Source organism: Sturnira hondurensis, unplaced genomic scaffold, assembly GCF_014824575.4.
Source record: "Sturnira hondurensis isolate 20B ecotype Veracruz unplaced genomic scaffold, ASM1482457v3 Scaffold0007865, whole genome shotgun sequence".
Classification (NCBI taxonomy): domain Eukaryota; kingdom Metazoa; phylum Chordata; class Mammalia; order Chiroptera; family Phyllostomidae; genus Sturnira; species Sturnira hondurensis.
In genome coordinates this window covers 2,141,990-2,160,245 of record NW_028080496.1, presented here as the reverse complement: position 1 = coordinate 2,160,245, position 18,256 = coordinate 2,141,990, and the positions used below count along the sequence as shown (strand labels likewise).

The following is an 18,256-nucleotide window of genomic DNA, read 5'->3' as shown; positions in this document are numbered from 1 at the left end:
TCTCCCTCTTTCTTCCAATGCCATCCCTGTTTACCTTTCTTTCCCAGTATGTTATGTCTGCCAGGGGAGCCCCTGACAGCGTCCTCCCGTGCGGTTGGAGCCCAGTGCGGGGAGGGGGCTGAGCGGGCTTTCAGAAGAAGGGAGCCTCGGGTGTGCAGAGGGAGAACGGTGTTGCCAAAGTGGGGAGCCAGTCAGTGCTGTTTATCGTTCAGAGAAGCCCCGGAGCGCTGTAGCCTGAATACTCCGATCGGCCCTTTTCCGCGTCCGGACCTGGATCCTGCCGTTTCCCCTCCGTGTCCCCACCCCCCGCCCCCCACAGACCAGGTGTCATCTAACGGCTCTCCTCGAAGTAGCTGCTTTCTGAGAAGTGAGCTGTGTTTATTTCTTCAGTTACAAAAATGTGTTGTTTAGAACTCGTAAAGAAACGCAAATCTCTTGTCCCTGGGCCGTCCCCCAGGCGGGGGTCAGGTGGACCTGTTCGGAGTGAGTTGAAGGTACTGACCGGCTCCGTGAAACTGGGTCGTTCCATTGAGCCAAGATGAAGCCGGCATGTGTGGGGAGTGTGGGAGAGAGCGGAGACTCGGTCGGACCTTCTGTTGGTGATGGGCACCACTGGGTTTCTGTCCCTGCCCTTGTCCACGGCCGACTGTTTCCTCCAGGTGGCGCGGTGGGTCGTCCAGACTGGCACTGGGATTCCCACCGCCGTGAATTGCTTGTTTTCCTGCCTTTCGCCAGGAGTGTTTTTCTCCTTGACCTCTCCTTTCTTGGTAGACACCATTTAGATGTGCTGGGTACTAATCCTTCACTGGTTCTCTTTTTTTTCTGTGTTATCACCTCCAATGGTGAACGGAAATGTTTATTTGAGTTTTAATGTCGTTTCTCCCTGGCATATACATTCCTGGAGAGCAGAGATTTGGGTCTCCTTTGTCAGACAGTGTGTCCCCCGTCCCTGGAGCGGGGGACGCGGCCCGTGACAGATGCTCAGAAATATTTACTGACTGAATGGATGGCTGGCTGTGTATTGCCCTAACTATTCGCAGTTTTGTGTGTCCCTTCGATGCCATGCAGTTGTCCTGTTACATATTCTTCTAAATGTTTGACCTCATATATGTATCTATATACATACACACACACACACACACACACACACATATATATTTCGCTCAAGAAAATTCTGTTATGCCCTGTTAAGACTCTGAAGAGAAAGTGAAGGCGTCTTCTAACAGACCGCCACTTACTAACCCGGACACTAGACAGCTCTCTTTACCTCCAGAACTTCCGTTTCCGCCCGTATTTGAAAACGGAGGCCTATGCTAACTGCCCCGTAGGGTTGAGGTGAGACTGAAGTGGAGGAGCCCTGCCGCGCATCTGGTACGTGCCTGGCGCACCGCAGATGCTGGGGGATGTGGCTCGTTCTTCCTGCTAAGGCACCCTCACTGACGGGGGGCAGCGAGTGAGAGCAGGACCCCCGGCAACAGGGGACCGGTTCTCCCCAGGGCTTCCTAGGGGGCGTGTGGGCAGCCCACGATGGCTCTTCCCAGCCTCCTCCTGGCCCCGGCTCTGGCTCTGGCTCGTCCTGCCGCCTCCATCCTCCCGCTCTGGCCTCATCGCCACAGCCTGGGTTTTTCTGCCGGAAGCCAAGCAGCAGGCCACTGTTCCCAACCCATCACAAACCCCTGAGGGGATGGGGACAAGCCTCGTGCCTGCGCCGTCCCGTTTTTCCTTTGGAAGACTTAAAGACGGTTTCTTTCATCGGAACAGAACTGTTTTTAAACAAGGAATCAGACCGCGCACTCCTCACAAGGAAGGTTTGTGATTCACTCACGTTTCAGTCACTCCTAAGCGCAGCCGACACAGTCGGACAGCCCTTTCCTGTTGGCCTGGACCCAGATGACAGGGGGCTGGGAGGTTTGAACGAACAGCCGGACATCAACCAAGTGTGAGCAAGAGTTGTAGTCACAACGTTTGGGTTTGGTCTGCATTGCCGTCGCAGCTGCGGGGGGTGTGGAAGACGTTTGGGGTCTTCGGTTGCACTCAGCGTGGTTCGAAGAACGTTTGGGCTGTTTCAGGGTTTCCAGTTGCAAGGGTCAAGTTGAATCTGGTTGTTCAGCCTCACTGTGGCGTTCACCATGCGAATGTCTCCCACACTGGTGTGACGCTGATGCCGGCCTCCTCCGAGCCAGTAACTGCTGTGGGGGTGGACCTGGTCTTAGGGATGAAGCCTGCAATGCCACGAGGTCTTGATCGTTGCTTCCTGGAGCCCCTTTGGTAGCATCTGCGTGGTCTTGAATCCAAGGCTACATCCTGGAGAGTGTAGAGTGTGGGAACACCCAGCTCTTCCTCCTCGGAGCGTCCAGGGACGTGCGCACTCCTCCAGAGTCCTGCAGGGCATCGCTGTTCAACAGAGGCGCGACTCAAGCCACATTTGTGACTTTGCATTTCTAATGGCCACAGGAAAGCAGGTTAAAACACACACAGGTGGAAATTAGCTGTAGTACTCTATGTCACATTACTCAAAATATCCAGATATTACCGTTTTCAACATTCAATCAAGATAAAAAACTCTTCGCGAAAGACTTCGCTTTCTTTCGCACGAAGTCGGTGAAATCAAGTGTTTGTTTTATCCCTGCAGCCCGCTTTGTTCAGACTAGTCTTTCAGACGCTCGCTGTCCGTGTTTTCCTGAACGAAGGGACACTTGCGTCTGAAAGGGCTCCGGCCGGGTTCGAGTCCGGACAGACGGAGGAGACGCAGACGGGGACACACGTGTCATGCAGGACAATGTCCGACCTCTACGGGTGACGGTTCAAAGATTTCCGGAGTTGCCACACCAGGTCATTGAAAACGTCCGGTTCTCCACAAAAATCGGAGGCACGAAGGAAGCAGGAAAGAACGGCCCCTGCACGTGAAGGGGAAGCCGTCAGCAGACACTTCCCAGAAGCCAGATGGTAGACTTCTTAAACAGACAATTTACATGGGCTGTGCTGCAGATGCGTTCCCGCATTCCTGTTTACAGAAACGGCAGTTTACCACGGAAAAACAGGCAGATTGATGTCAGACTTTTCTTTCACAATTCTCGATTCTAGAAAATGGCAGAATTTTCTATGTATTTATTTATGTGTGTATATATATATATACATATACATATACATATACATATATACATTTACTTTTTTATCCACATGGCATTGATTAGCATGGGTAGATTGAGAACTCTGAGTTTGTCCTATTTCCTTCTAAGTTTTCAGAGACAGAGAGAGAAAGAGAAACATGAATTTTTTGTTCCACTTACTTATGCATTCATCGGTTGTTTCTTGGTGTATCAGGAAGATGCTCTAATCCACTGAGCTACCCAGCCTATATCTTTTATTATTTTGAATATATATACACACAAAATATATAAATATGTATAGAAATACCACAAATATATACATGAGATATATATACACACAAATACGTTTATACCACATATCCAAACATACACAAAGTCACTTGTGTGGCATGAGGTATAAAGGACAGGAGGTGGCCCCAGAGTCGTGATATGAGGAAACCGTGTGCCCGCCTTGGAGCGTACGACACGGAGCCTCATCGATACCCTGGAAGCCTGTCGGGCGACCTTTTCTTATCGCATCTTCCTCTCTGCTCAGAAGTCACCACGGCAGAAGGTACATCTGATGCCAGACCTTTTTCTCCAGCCCCTCGAGCGTGTGACCCAAAACAAGAGACGGCGCGGTGTCGGCCTTCGCTGAATTTTACCCGAATGAAGTCACTGTGTGTCTGGGCTGCTCCGATTCCTTCTCCGTTGGCGTGTGAAGCTGAGACCGTTCGCTGTCCCTGCTCCGCTGAGCTCTGCGGCCCAAATGGACCGCAGTCCATTGACGCGCTCGCCTGCTGGTGGCTCGAGTTCTTGCCGTGTCAGATGGAGGGGGGTGATGTTTTATTCAGGAATTTTGCGTTCATTTCAAGGGTGAGATTGATATGTGATTTCTTGCCTGTCTTCTTGTCTGGTTTTGTTATCAAGGTTATGATCTCATAGGATGAATTATTGGCTGTTCCTTTTCTTTTTCCCTGTGTGTGGAAAGAGTTTTTTAAAGATTGGAACTATTTACACTTGGAATGTTCTGTCCCACGCGTGCGCCTCGAAAATCTTCTGGGTCTCGTGGCTTCACAGGAAGACAGTTAAATACTGAATTTGTTCTGGTTTTTTTTTTCAAGAACCACCGAGATTTTTCTTTTTCCTTTCTTTTCTTTTTTTAAGAGCAGGTTTTAATGATTTCAAATGTTCTCTAAGACGTTTCTGTTTCTCCCACTGTTTCAACTATATTGGCATCATTTTTTCCTCAACTTGAGTTCCCACCTGTGTTGCTTTGTCACGGTCCCTCTCCTCTCCTCTGTGTCCCTTGTGGTCATTTCTCTCTCGGAATATTAGGGCTGCCGAACTAGTCCCCTGCCTTCGGTCTCCCATCCTCTGTCGCCGCTTCTCTAGGATAACACTTTCACGTCTCCATTTAATAGGGATAAACACCGACTTTGTGTCTGCCTACCAGCCCCCCTCACGGACCGGCCCCTCCAACTTCCCTGCACTGCTCTCCAGGCGGTGCTCTGGCTGCGCCTCCTACATTCGCAGCAATGGCATGACTTTGATCATTTTTAAAAAGCCAGTAAAGGAAGAAAACCACTACCCCTTCACCCTGATGTCCGATTATCCCCGTTATGAGGAATTTTGTAGCCCAGTCCCCTCCATGTAACCACGTGGGCAGCAGGATAGGGGAGGTGAAGGGACATGCCGAGGTCCACCGTGCAGGTGAGCTGGACCTCCAGGCCCTCAACTGCAAACCTGGGCCCTTATATTTGACCTCTCTCTAACCTTGAGCGTCCGTCACCAAAGAGAACAGGTGTGCAGCCTCTCCCACTTTGTCTGTAGTTTATAGCTGTGGTTTCCCACACATCCCGTACCATTGGCGAAAGCAATCCAAGTGTCAAACAAATATGGAATGATGTGTTGATTTAAAAAAAAATCCTCGTCTGAGGACATGTTTATTGATTTTAGAGAAAGAGGAAGGGAAAGAGAGAGTGAGGAAGAAACATCCATGGGAGAGGGAAACATCCATCCGTGGCCTCGTGTATGTGCCCCAGCCAGGGACCAAACCTGCGGTGTAGCTATGTGCTGTGACTGGGGATCGAACCCGCAACCTTTTGGTGCACAGGACAAGGCTCCAACCAACTGAACCACCCGGCAAAGGCTGTGAGGTGGAATTAAGCACTCAGAAGATTAGTGATCATTCTGTATAGCATCAATAAACTAAAATTAGACCTTAAAAAGATAATCAACTTTAATCTGTAAACCTGCGCCACGCCAACGCCCTGCTTGGAGCAAACACTGTTGTGTGCCTTCCTCTTTTTTTTTGAAACAAAAATTGTGTGTTTGTAGTGATTTCTTCTGCTGATTGCTGGTCCCAGGGTGTCTTCGTTACCACTGAGTTCCAGGGGTCAATGTAGCGTCTTCATGGTAGGAATCTACCACTCTTTGTTTTCAAGAAGTCCCTCACATTGTAGCCTAAACCCCCAGTTTTTTGTCCTGCATGGGGCTCCTTGTGACGCCTTTTTGTGCCCATGGAGCAAAGACGCCCTGACGCTAACGCACGACCTTCCCGACGCTAACGCACGACCTTCCCAATGCCAACGCACGACCTTCCCAATGCCTTGCTTCCCTGATGAATTCCGAAAGGCCAGGGGCCCAGTGGACCTGGCGGCTCCGCTGACGCATTTGCGCCGAAGACTTCCTGTCCTCGGCTTAGAAAAACAAACCAGTGCACGGTGGATGTAAACGTGTTTGGGCGTCGGTGCACACAGCGCATTTCTCCGTCCTCCTCTCCTCTCGGAAGGCTGCGCTGGGAGAGCCTGCAGGGTCTCAAGCGCACAGACAGGCAGTTTCCGGAGAGAAAGCTGTGGGGTGAGAAGGACCTTGAATAAACAGGAATCTGTTCCTGGCGAGTTTCTGGACTTTGTCAGGGTGGGGGGGGTGGCGTCTTTGGGCCAAACTGGGAAGAGCTGCTAATGCTTTTCGCTCTTTCTCGTTTTTCTTTTGCTACTGAGTTGATACACATTCATGCATGAGGGATGTACACAGATTTGCCAGGAACTCAGCTCTGGTCTCCAAGGCGGGTACAAAGGCCCCCTGCCCACCTAATTCTCCCCGGTGCTGTTGTTTGCAGGGCCTGGGTGGACCGGGCTGTGGCTCCTCTGGAAAAGGAGGCGTAGGAACGGCCAGGGCGTGGCCTGGCTGCCTGCAGAGGGCCGCGGAGGCGGACAGGGACTGGGGGCCAGGGAGCAAAGGGTCAGAGCATGGCTGTAGGTACAGGCAGACCCCAGCCAGGTGCCTGGAGAGTGTAGACACTTGGCAGCTGCGGAAGGAGGCCGTTTAGAAAATCAGAAAATAAAAACGTAGGGATTCCTGGAGGAACCCTGACCTGCCCCCCTCACTCTATATAAAACTGTAATTGGACCCTGACCGCTGTGGCTCCGTGGGTTGGGCAGCGTCCTGCAAAGCAAAAGGTCGCCAGTTCGATTCCTGGTCAGGGTACGTGACTGAGTTTTGGGTTCGGTCCCTGGAGAGGCACGTATGAGAGGTAACTGATGGATGTTGCCCTTCTCTTTCTCTCTCCCTTCCCCTCTCTCTAAAAATAACCAAGTAAAATCTTTTTTAAAAAATGGCAGTTTGTGCCCCCGCCCCAACACTTCCCTCCTCCTCCTCCTGTGTGACCCAGTGTACATTTACTCGTATGTGATGTTCGTTTTCTGCCTCCCTGATCGGACTATAGGTTCTTCAGGAAAAAATGATTCCTGACTGCTGGGTTCTCCATGTCAAAACCAGCCTCGGTCGGTGCACAGTAGGTGCTTACTTAACAGATGCCTACTGAGTGACTAAACAGACTCTATGAACCCCAAGAAGGACTCTGGTATTCCCCTGTGCCACTCCGGTCAGACAAAATACTTATTTGTCCTTTGTTTGAAAGGCAAACATACCTTTTTTTTTTGTTTGCCAGAAAGATGTCCGTGAGTGTTAGCAGGGAAGAGGCATCTTTCAGCTTGGGGTCAAAGTGCAGACGCCAGGGCCCTCCCGGAGAGAAGAGTTAGGACTCCCTTTGTACGTGTTCTTCCCCGGAGGGAAAGGGAGAAATGTCTGTTCCCGAGGCACCTTGTCACCGATGGCTCCCGACGCTGCCCGCCGGGGCTAATTACAGATGTGTGAGTGGGTGGAGGAGGAGGCAGGTGGGAGAAAGAGGGAGAGAAGGCAACAGCGGAGACGTGGTCAGTGGCAGACAGAGGGTCAGTGCTGTGAGTCGTGGTTATTAGACCCAGACTCCCGTTTGCCGAGGTCTGCATTTGAAGAGTTCGAGGCAAGACCGTCTCTGTGTGGCACGTAGCCCCTCGTTCTGAACCTGCGTACCCCAGAGACACCCCAGCCTCTCAGCTCTGGGAGGCACTCACAGGGGTCCCTGCCGGTGTTTCCTTTGGAAGCTGGGGCTCAGGGTAAAGCTGGAGCTGGAAACCACGTGGTATTTTGGCTGAGGTGTCCTCGCACGTTCATGCAAATGCTAGGCCTTCCCGCCCCCGGATCTCCTCGGCTGACAGGTGCCCCACCTGCGTCACTGCAGACGCTTCTGACGAGGTGTTCCTTGGAACCCTGGTGGCCCACGAGGAGACGTCTGAAATGAGGGGGCTGTGATTGGGGACAGCCCCTGCCCAGGGGGCTCAGTTGGTTAGAGCATCGTCTGGATGCTCCAGGGTTGCTCAGCCTGGAGACGGGCTTTTCTTGGTAGCAAAGGGCCCAGGTCAGCTCTGTTCCCACTCGGGGTTCATGACCGAATTTGGGGTGACGTGAGGCGAGGAGAGAGCAATGCCTTTATTGGGCAGTGGAGTGGGGACCCGAACATAGCCTCAATGGCCCGGCACAAGGGGCCAGATCTGCAGGAAATGTGGGTGGGGCGGGCGGTGAGGTTGGCTCCCACTGAGGACTGCGGAGGCGCGGCCTGGCAGTGGCCTGGGGGGACAAGACGGAGTGGCCGCTGCTGCCCGCGTGTCTGGGGCGTGGTGTTTGGCTTCGTTCTCACCGGGGAAAGAGAGGAACGTCTCACCTGCAGAGCTCAGGCTGCGCTGGGACCCGTGTTTAAACTGGCTTGCTGAATTTCAGGGAGAAGCGCGCTGTATTTTTTCTTAAATGGGTGACACGTCCCGTTTGAGGCCCTGGGGCCCCGGTGGCCTCTTTTGGGCGCCTCTCCCCGGGATACCAGCCTCGGTCACAAGGCGGTCTCTGTCCTTTCTGGGGTGGAACGAGCTGGAGCTCGGGGACACACCCTCCAATCGTGTCCTGGAATCGCTTTCTCAAATTTACTTCCTCCTGCCGGAGTCAAAGCCTTCCTTCCACTGGAGGGGCCGGCGGGGAGATAGCTGCATCCCGTGGGACCTGCAGGGGCCATCTGGATTCCGCCCTGCCGGTCCCCAAGGATGCGGCAGGTGTGCTCAGCGGCCGGGGGAGGGTGACGTGTGCTGGCAGCTTCTCCCCGGGGCCCTGGGCCAGGGTCCTGGGCAGGGCACTTCCCGGGCTGGCCTCCCCACCCCGTCCCTTCCCTTCAGCTCCTTCCCTGACCCCTCTGATCACCCCGTCCTGGGAGGGGTCACATGCCACCAAGCCTCCCCACATTTAACCTCCCATCTGGGGGACAGTGTCAGCATGTGTTCTCAGCGGCCCCTCCCCAGCTTGATGGTTGATTTTGGAAGGTGGGGGCGAGCTCTGCCGCCCCTCCTGCAGGAGGACCTGGTTTTCTGGGACCGTTTTCCACGGAGAGGGCGAGGGGATGGAACGGAGCGCGCTGACCTTGTCCTCCCTGGTGGACATCTGTGTGTCCCCAGTAACTGACACCTGACCACCTGTGTCCAGGTTTCTTTGGGTGGGAAATGGCCCCCGCCTCACTGGCAGGCAGGGCGAGCATGAGGACAGATGAGGCAGTTCTCCCAATTCCTGGCTCACAGTGAACTTGAGTTTCCTTCGTTCCCAGCTTTCTGTGCCGAGGGCCGCTACTGATCCTCTCCCGTGCGGCTACCGGAGAGGCCGCCAGAGAAGGGCGGGGACTGGGCTGGCTCTCCGACGCCCCTCATTCTCTGATGCTGTGACTCAGTGTTCACGCTGTTTAGGCTCCTGAATTTAGCGTAGATTCTGTATGTGTTTACAGGGGGGGAGGAGGAGAGGGAGAAGTTGGCGGGGGAGGTGTCGTGGGCCAGGGCACCTCGTCCTTGTGTGCGGAGCAAGGTGTCACTTCAGACTAGTGTGGTCTCTGTGAGCTTGCTAGATTCTGACGGACGTCTGTTGCCTTGGGAGAGAGTGAGCTCCCCATCACTAGAGGCATTCAAGTCGGGGGGCTGCAGGCCATCGTGGCAGGATTGCTGCGGTAGACAGCCACCCCACCCCCACCTCACAGGAAGGCGGCACCATAGAGGAAACCTCCACATAAGCTGAGCAAATTGACTACACGGCGGCTGAACCACTGACACACATTGGGGGCCAGGCAGGTGTCAGGGACTAAATACTGTGTGGGCCGCTCGGAGGGGGGCCAGGGTGATACCCTCCCTTATCTGAGCCTCAACCCAGACCCCTGGCGTGTGTCACCTGGGCCTTCCCTTCTGGGACGGCCGTCTGAGGGCTGATTCTTCTGGGATCAGCCTCACCATAGAGATGGCTGGTCAGGGCTCCACACTGAGACCTCGTTTGTAACCACGCGACCTTGCCTTTCAGGCCGAGGCAGAGACGTCTCCGGGAGCCTACTTCCTGCCGGAGTTTGCACTCTCCCCGCAGGGAAGTTTTCTGGAAGATACCACAGGGGAGCGGTTTCTCACCTATCGCTACGACGACCAGGTAGGAACCTCCTAACAGAGCCTTTTTCCGGCTTTGCCGCCTGCCCACGGGTAGGAAACAGTACCTTCAAAAGGATTCTGTTTTCCCGTCAGCACGACCGGGACCATAGACCCTCGACGCCCAGGTCGGATCCCGAGAGGCTTGAGTGTAGGTTCACCCTCCGTGTTAGGGTGTTGACTCGAGAGTCACTGTTTTGTGTCTTTCCCAGAAATAGATGGCGGGTTCTTTCATTTTAGCGATCACCCAATGGATTGCCTGACACTGAAATTACCCAGAGGTGCCGCTTTCCGATTAAGCACTGCTTTCTTTGCCCTGTCAGCTTTGACCAGCACCCAAGTGGGTTTTCTGGCCAACTAGGCATGCCTGGGTGTGCACACACATGAGCCTGGGCGTGCTGTGTGTGCACACGTGTGTGTGTTTGCACGCTTCACGAAGGCGAGCACATAAATAGTTCACCGTGGCGCCTTCGACAGGCCCTGGGCCGGCAGCTAGTGGGGCCTGACTGTCCGTAAGTTGCCTCCTTCCTGCCTCCACCGTAGATTCTGAGATGACCTCTAGTTGACGGCCCCTCGAAGTCGAGAAAGCAATGATCCAATGGGTTTTCCTTTTTGAGAACTTTAGGGAAACAAATTGAGAAAACAGGGTGTCTGGGATACCGTGAACCCCGACTTTTTTAATGAAAGAGTGCTTGGTGAATGTCTTCTGTAGGCCCTGCAGGTGCGCTGTGTTTAATATAACAACAATATAAAAGCTAGGAAGAGAGCCGGGGGGAGAGAAGCCCGTGCAGATCTGAAATGTGCGTGGGAGGCTCGGACGTCGCGCCCTAGGGCCTGGCGCTCGGGAAAGCCGGGTGAGCAGCGTGTGAGACGCTGCTTCTCTGAAGGGAGAGGAACGCCGTTGACCTTGAACAGGCCCATAGTAGCCCCCACTGTGTGCTGCTACAGGTGATGGGAACAGGCTTGAGCACCAAAACTGGGCGCGTCTCCGGGACGACCTCAGAATAATCAGCCCGACGGTTCGCCCATCTGCCCCAGCCTTGACGCTCTTTCCTCTCAGTTAGGAGCGCGCAGACCGCACGGCACAGTCAGGAGCGTCTCAGGCACTGGGAGAAAGACAAAAATTTCATCCTGCCCTGGCCCACGGTGCACTGTTCAGACTGATTAGGAACACACGGGTTCTGGAGTCGTTGTGCTGGGTTTGAATCCTGATTCTGACAGTTCACTTGCCGTGTGGTTTTGGACGAGTGACTTCGCTCCCCGGTGCCTCAGTTGCCTCATCTGTGAAATGGGGCTATGGACGGTTATCTACCCTGCGGGAATGTTTTAGGGACGAAAGGAGATGATTCATATAGTTCGTGGCCCCCCACAGGGGGGCCTGGTGCATATAAACACTCAATCTAGCTACTGTTACTTCTAATAATATCCCGGCAGAGACTCGACTCAGAGAATCTCAGATGTGCTTCTGCTAAAGCCGATCGAGAATCGCATTCCCGGTGGACCTCACGGACCTCACACGATGTTTTAAATTAAGTTTTTGTTCAGGTGTCCTGTGCACACAGCAAAGGACACGCGTGTCTGAAGTGTAGAACTTGCTGGATTTTGAAGTCTTTTTCTACCTGCATCACCTCCACCCAGATCACGAAACGGAGCGTGTCTAGGCCCCGGGAAGCTCCTTGCGCCCCTCCAGGCCTCGCCCCTCACCCTGTCGCCCCTCACCCCTCACCCCTCACTTACGATGCAGCCGCCGTCTGGTGTCTATCACCGTGGCAGATCGGTTTGCTGTTTTTATTTTCCATGTTGTAGAAATGGCATCACGCGGCACGTGCTCGCTGGTGTCTGGCTTCTCTCACACGGCATCGTGTCTGCGATTCAGCCGCGTTGTTGGGTCCAGCATCATTCAGGGTCGCATGTCTGTCGGTTGTGTTCTTTGGAACAGACTGGCTCCCGTTGGAACAAATTGCCGCCTATTAGGTGGCGCGTGGCATCGCCCCCGCCCAGGGCTTCCCGGCTGCTCCCTGTAAGGTTTGCAGGACGGTCCCTCGGAAGAGCCCAGCCTGGGAGAGGTGTGGGAGGGGGCTGTCTGCCCGAGCAGCCTTCTTCCTTAGCCCCCAGCCGCTGCCCTGCCGTGGCCAGAAAGAGGCGCAGTGCATGTTCTGGGTCACCACCAGGGGCCATACCTGTGCCGTCAGAGCAACCCGAAGCCAGAGTGGCAAAATGCATCGGCTCTGGAGGCTGCCCTCTGGCCCCTGAAGTTGCTGGGTCTGGACGAGGTGCCCTAGGATGCTCCTGTCTGCGAAATACTGGTGTGATCACACGGGAGGCGAGGGCTGCCGGGTGGCTACTTGCTCTCTTCGCCGAGCCTTGGAGGACTCCTTCAAGTATTTTGGTCCCGGCCAATTTTCACGAAGACCTCTAGGTCATGCTTCAAATGGCTCCCGGATTAGGTGTCTGGAAAACGAAGAGCCCAGAGGCCCGTAAAGCCCAGCTGTGATGTGGGCTGTGGTTAACGAGCCGTGGGAAAGGCACACAGGGGTCGGAGAGCAGCTTCTAGGGAGGAAGCTGGGGAGCAGGGTGGGGCGCGCACGGCCAGACCGGCTTGTCCTCGAAACAGCCTCGAATCCAGCATCTCTGACCCTGGCTTCTTCATCTGTTTGGAAGACAGGGAGTGGCCAGAGTTCATGACTTCAGACCCCTTGTGCTCTCCAAAGACCTCTTCTTCCAGACCGCTGGTGGAATATTTGACGTTATGCAGTGTTAATTGGGTCGTTCTCGTTACCCGGGGTGGGCTGGTCAGCCGCACAGTGAACTGTTCCTTAGAGACACGTAGAGTTTTATGGCTGCTGGGGATGGGGGCTCAGACGCCTCGCTTCACAAACCGGGAAAGCGGAGGCTCGGAAAGTGCAAATGACTCGCTCAAGGACGCCTGGGCAGTTGTGCGAAAAACAAAAAAACAAAACAAAAAAACCCTAAGACCATGGCTCTCCAGACCTCAGGCTCCCCACTCTGTGGCCGGTCCTGCCACCCGATTCTGAAGAAGCCACTAGAAGATGACCTTGTTTCTTAAAGATTCTGATCCCACCGTTCTGGTCAAAAGGACTTTGGGGAACTGGGTCAACTCAGGGAGGAGGGACGGATTTAATATGAACAAGCCACTTTTTAAAATCAACGCATCCTTAATTCCTTCAGGAATTTGGAATTAGCCGTGCTGGCAGTGTTTATAAACGTAATTATTATCGCAATCTAAGTGACGTTTTTTCCAACGTCTGGGCAGGACACGAAGTTAAAGTGGCAGGTGGGTGTGTCGGGAGTCCGAGATAGTTCAAGTGCGTTGGTTTGCAACAACTGCCCAAGGCGCGTGTGGTCGGAGACCGGTTGGTCGGCCAGGCGCTGGGGCGTGTTCTTTGGTCCCTCCTGCCCGTGGGTTAGGAGATCTGCCCTACAGGGGCGTGTTCACAGGCAGACAGCTGTCGGTTGGGGCTCAGCAGCAGGGCCTTGAATCCCCCAGTTGGTTCTCTGCCCCATCCCCGACCAAGTCCCTCCGGAGAGCTGCTCAGCCACTGCCTTTCTGGGGGGAAGGGCGGGGGTTCTTGGCATCCTCACCTTCAACTCCCTGCCGCTTTCAAGGAGGGACATCGCCAGTTCTTGTGGGGTCTGATTTAAAAGTCTGTTTGTCTCACAGTGGGAAGTCCCCAGAGAAACAGATAAGCTCTTTGTTTTGAACAAACACTCTTTTAGTTTTGTGTTTTAGCTTTTAGCGTTGGTGAGGCGCAGGGAACCGTGGAAGGTGCCTTGAGTCTTCCCAGATGGTGTGGGCTGGCCCGGACGGGCTTCTTCCCCTGAGGTGGGTGGGCAGGCGCTGCGGGAGCAAGGTCCCAAACCCAGGACCTCACGCACTGCTTACATGATCTGTGGATCATCTTTATGTGTGTGCCGTGGGTGTAGTGCTTGCTTGCACATTGGTGCAGGGCTCACGTTGCCGCCTTCGGGGTGTGGGGCACCCAAAGGCACGAAGAACGTCAATAGCTTGGATTCCAAGGTTCAAGGACGAGACGGTGGGGGTTTACCTAAGTGGTGGACTCCGATTCTCCTAAAATTGCTCCGCAGTCAAGTCTCATGTCAGCTCGAAGCCCCTTAGAGGAGACCCCCTTGATTTCAGGTTGCCTAAGTCCTTTCTCTACCTGTTCGTGCTCCTCATTGCTCTCCCCGCTGTAGACTCCTGATGAGGAGTCCCCGAATAACAACACGGTGTTTGCTTTGCATCTGGTAAGAGCATCAGAATGTTTTTCCAAGCTCGAAGTGCTCTCACCTCTACTCTGATCTACCATTGCTTTTATACTTTCTCTTCCTTGTTTGAGCTCTTAAAGTCTGACTTCTGGGGTCTCCTCCCACCGCCTCCCCTTCACCTTCAGTGGGCATCCTTTTTCAGCATCTCGGTTACTTCCCCAAATCCAAGAATCTGGTGGGAATCATCCCGTGTCTGGGATGAAAATCCTAAGGCGTTGTGACATCATCAGCAGAGTCGCGGTGGGCGTTTCTCTTCCTTGTAGGCTCATTGGCCGGCCTCCCTCCTGTTTGTGTTTTCGTTCCCGTCTCCACCTCCAGGAAGCCAAGGGCTGAGTGTGTGGCCGTGACAGGCCCGTGGAATCGCAGGGTGGGCAGAGTGAGAAGGCAGCGTGGGCGTTCTGACTTCTCAGGAGAGAGGAGCGGAGTCTTACCCGAGGCCACACGGCCAGGCTGCAGCCGGGCCCACGGCCCGCGCTCTGCCCATCTGCTCAGCCGGGACCTTTTCCCATCCCGTCTGTGGGGAGCAGAAGTATGAGAGAAATGTCGGAATGAACGCTTTCGTACCGGCAGTGACAAGAAGACAAAAAAGAAGTCTTTGTGTCATCTCCTTTCTCAACTTCTTTTAAATGGCCCTCTCTCCTTAGGCTGTTCTGACAGACCTAATTTTCCTCGTCCCCTCTTCAACTCTTGATTTACACATTCTTTCTAAGGAGAAGAAATCCGTTTGCCGTGAAGAGGCCTTTCTCAAAGTTACTTCTTCCGAACTTTTTATGAATGTCTTGGCTGGGAGTTTCATTGTGGTTAAAACTCTTGGCGGGCCTCAGAAATATCGCTCCACGTTTCCAAGTTATTTATGTAATACTTTTGAACTCGGGAAGTATCTACAACTTCGGAAACTTCTAGACAAGAAGGATGGACCCAGATCTGGGGTCTGTAGGGCGCTGTGGTCTTCTTCATGGACCCCCACGAGCCGCTCCTAGGGTCCCCGCCCGGGGAGACCTTCCGGTTGTTTCTGGCCGGGTGGAGCGTGGTTTTCAGCAGCAGCCGTGTGAGTTTGAATCGCTCGTTCCTTTGTTAGTGACTCATCGTGGTCAGATGGAGTTAGGTTCCTTAACTATTCCAAAGATTTCATGATCGAAGGAGCAAGCAGGCGCTCGGTCAGTTAGGAGGCAAGGCCACAGTCACTGGACTACCTTGTCGCCCGGCCCTCAGTCAGGCGTACAGCGAGTCCCCATGGGCTTTGGCACCTGTGGACGCTGAATGTCCTGACCAGTGAGCTGTGCGCAAAGTCGGTGACTTCTCAAGCGTGGAAGAGTGAGGTGTCTGCGTGGAGCAGAAGGATCCCGCTTTTGAACTGCGCACGCCTCTTCTTCCTCTAAGGCTGTCTTCCCGGACTCATTGTTGGGGTGCTATGTGACTTTTTTGTAAATTCCTTTCACCGGATAGGTGGAAAGGTGGATGCAGGGTGGGAAAGTTCAAGGCGGTCCCTCAGTGTGGTCAGGGACGCGAAGAGACAGGCCCCTCGCCGCCTGTGTCCAGACGTCTCTTCTCTGTGACATCGGCCAGCTCCTGCTTGAAGACTTGGTGCCTCGAGGTCCCGTGAGCGACGCGACCGTCATCCTCCCTCCCTGGAAGAAGGGAAGCAAGCGGGCTCTCCTGTCTTCCCCGCCCCTGGGTGTGTGGTTCCCTTCCGTGAACGCCGGGCTCCGATTCTGGGCTGGTCTGCCCTCTTCGGGCAGAGCGCGGGGCACGCATGGCGCTTGAGACAGACGAGGCTTGCAGGCTCACGAAGAGGATGGGGGGTAATACCAGGTGAGCCCTGGGTGGGAGCAGCTTATTTCTCTCTGCCAAGGGGGCCCAAAACAGAGATCTAGAGAGGGACAGAAAACGAAGGTGAGTTGGCTTGCTGGCCAGGCACGTGAGAAAGAGCTGGGTCAGGCGGGGGAACGCTTGGCTGGTTCCTTCCAAGCCGAAGTTGGAAGGACTCGGTGTAGAGGCCACGGTGGACTTCCTTCTCTCCCCCGAGGGATTTCAAGCGCTCTGTTTGGATTGGCTGTCTTGGCGTTGGGAAGTGTTTTCTCCTGTGGGGCCTGTTCTGGTTTCTATCACAAGGGTAGGCACGGTTTGCAAAGAAGTTCCTGACAGGCTAAGGCTTTGCGAGGCCCTGGTCGTTCCATGGACACGTTCGTCTGCTCGTGCTCGGGGCTCAGTCACTCGGGACCGCGTTTTCTCGGGTCGGGACTTTGGGAGCTGAGGCATTCTCGAAGGTTCCTCCAGGTGGGGGCAGAGGGCTCTACCCCTGGGAGGCGTGCATGGGGCCCGGTGGAGAAGGACATCGCAAATGCCCATTGTGTTACTCTTTATATTTAGTTACTGTTTATGATGCTCTTCTTAAAAAATCCTCACCTGAGGATATGTTTTATTGATTTTAGAGAGAGAGGAAGAAACACCATTGGTTGCCTCCCCATACATGCCCTGGCCGGGGATTGAACCCGCAACCTTTTGCTGTGGGGATGATGCTCCAATCAATTGAGCCACCCGGCCAGGGCCCTTTTTATAATGCTCTTAATACGCGTCTTACGTAAATGTCTGTAGGGTGGCCAACTGTCCCGGTCTCCGTGGGACTGAGACAGCCCAGGCAAACTGGGACGCTTGGTCACCCCACCTTCCAGCCTGGCCCTGACAGTGCACTCGTGGGCTGCAGTTACCACACGAGATCAGTAGCCCCGTGGCTGTGGTGCTGCGGCTACTGTGCTGGGCAGGATGTGCCAAGGTCAAGTCGGGGACGAGTGTGTGGCTGTCAGGGGTGACCCACTTGGAGTCTGTGGTCAGCATTGCCACCCAGTGAATTTCCAGGCCTGGTCTGATGACCAGACTTTTCCTGTGTTCTTCCACAAGGCTGTTTCTAGAATGTTCCCCTTTGCTTCCTTTCCCCTCGGCCCATTCCCAGCCATCTCTGATACTTTGATCATTAAAACATGATAAATATTCTTTCTAAATAATGACGAAAGAGTGTCCAAGGAGAGTGACTAATAATATTGGGGTCCCTTGACCGTTTGGGGTTCATTTTAATAAAAGAAAGAATTGGGGAAGAGATAGCTAAGACTTCACACTTACGCAACAATGCCGACTTTTGTTTGGTTGTGATTTCCACTCTTGTTTTCTGTTTGTTTTTTCAAGAACTTCACTAAGAGGTGGAAGACATTGCCTTTCCATGAGTCTTCTATAGAGAAATTTTGCTTTCTTGGCGAAACCTTTTCCTTCTTTCATTTTTCGGATCAAGTAAGTCTACAGGATTCTGCCTTGGGAGATGGGCATGTGTTCGGGGGATGAGTTTCACCTCACAAACCCACTCACATACCCAGTCCCCAGCTTCTACACGTGGGTGAGATTGTGCTGTGAGGTGACTGTGAATACAGACCCGTCTATCAGCACAAACACTGAGCAGTAGAGGCTTGACTCGAAACCATAACTCATTAAAATGCCTCATGCTAAATCACGTAATAGGATATTTTTGTGATTAAAAAGGGACAAAAAATGGAGGTTTGACTTGGGCAGAGAACCCTCTCGGCATGTCCCTTGCCATAACTCTCAAACCTGAGGACTTGGACGCTCGTTTACGAACGATGGCCTTGAACGTAAGGCCCAGTCAGTTTGGGTGGTCAGTCAACTCAAAAACGACCATCAGCACCAATACCCAAGGGAACAGGGACATCACTTGGGTATAAGGTGTCCCCACCCTCAGCTAAGCCACAGTGGGCTTAGATGAATTTCTCAGGTTATTTCTCAGATGCAAAGTCCACGTTAAATATTTCTCTGGGAGTAAATTCTGTGCCTCTGTGGATCTCAGTTTGATCAAAGATGACTGGGACCATCATTCTTCCTTTAACTTCCCAGGGACAGAACTGCCGGAGAGCAGGTAACCAGGTGGAGTGGCTTCTGACCGGCAGGCCCTTTCTTGTTTTTCTGTAAGAGGTGGACAACATCTGAAAACTGAATTAAACATGTTGTGTTTAAAAAGGCATGGGACAGCCCTGGCTGGTGTAGCTCAGTGGATTGAGC

The 18,256-nt window shown here is 53.6% G+C and overlaps 1 protein-coding gene across 2 annotated transcripts in view; it reads left to right on the top strand.

Annotated features, from left to right (window-relative positions):
• ADAMTSL3 (ADAMTS like 3) overlaps positions 1-18,256 on the top strand; it is a 144,320-nt gene that overhangs the window by 9,657 nt on the left and 116,407 nt on the right. For both annotated transcript variants that reach the window (XM_037053508.1, XM_037053509.1), the window contains exon 3: positions 9,792-9,911. In XM_037053508.1, the coding sequence (XP_036909403.1) occupies positions 9,792-9,911 (120 nt within the window). The remainder of the gene's footprint in view (positions 1-9,791; positions 9,912-18,256) is intronic.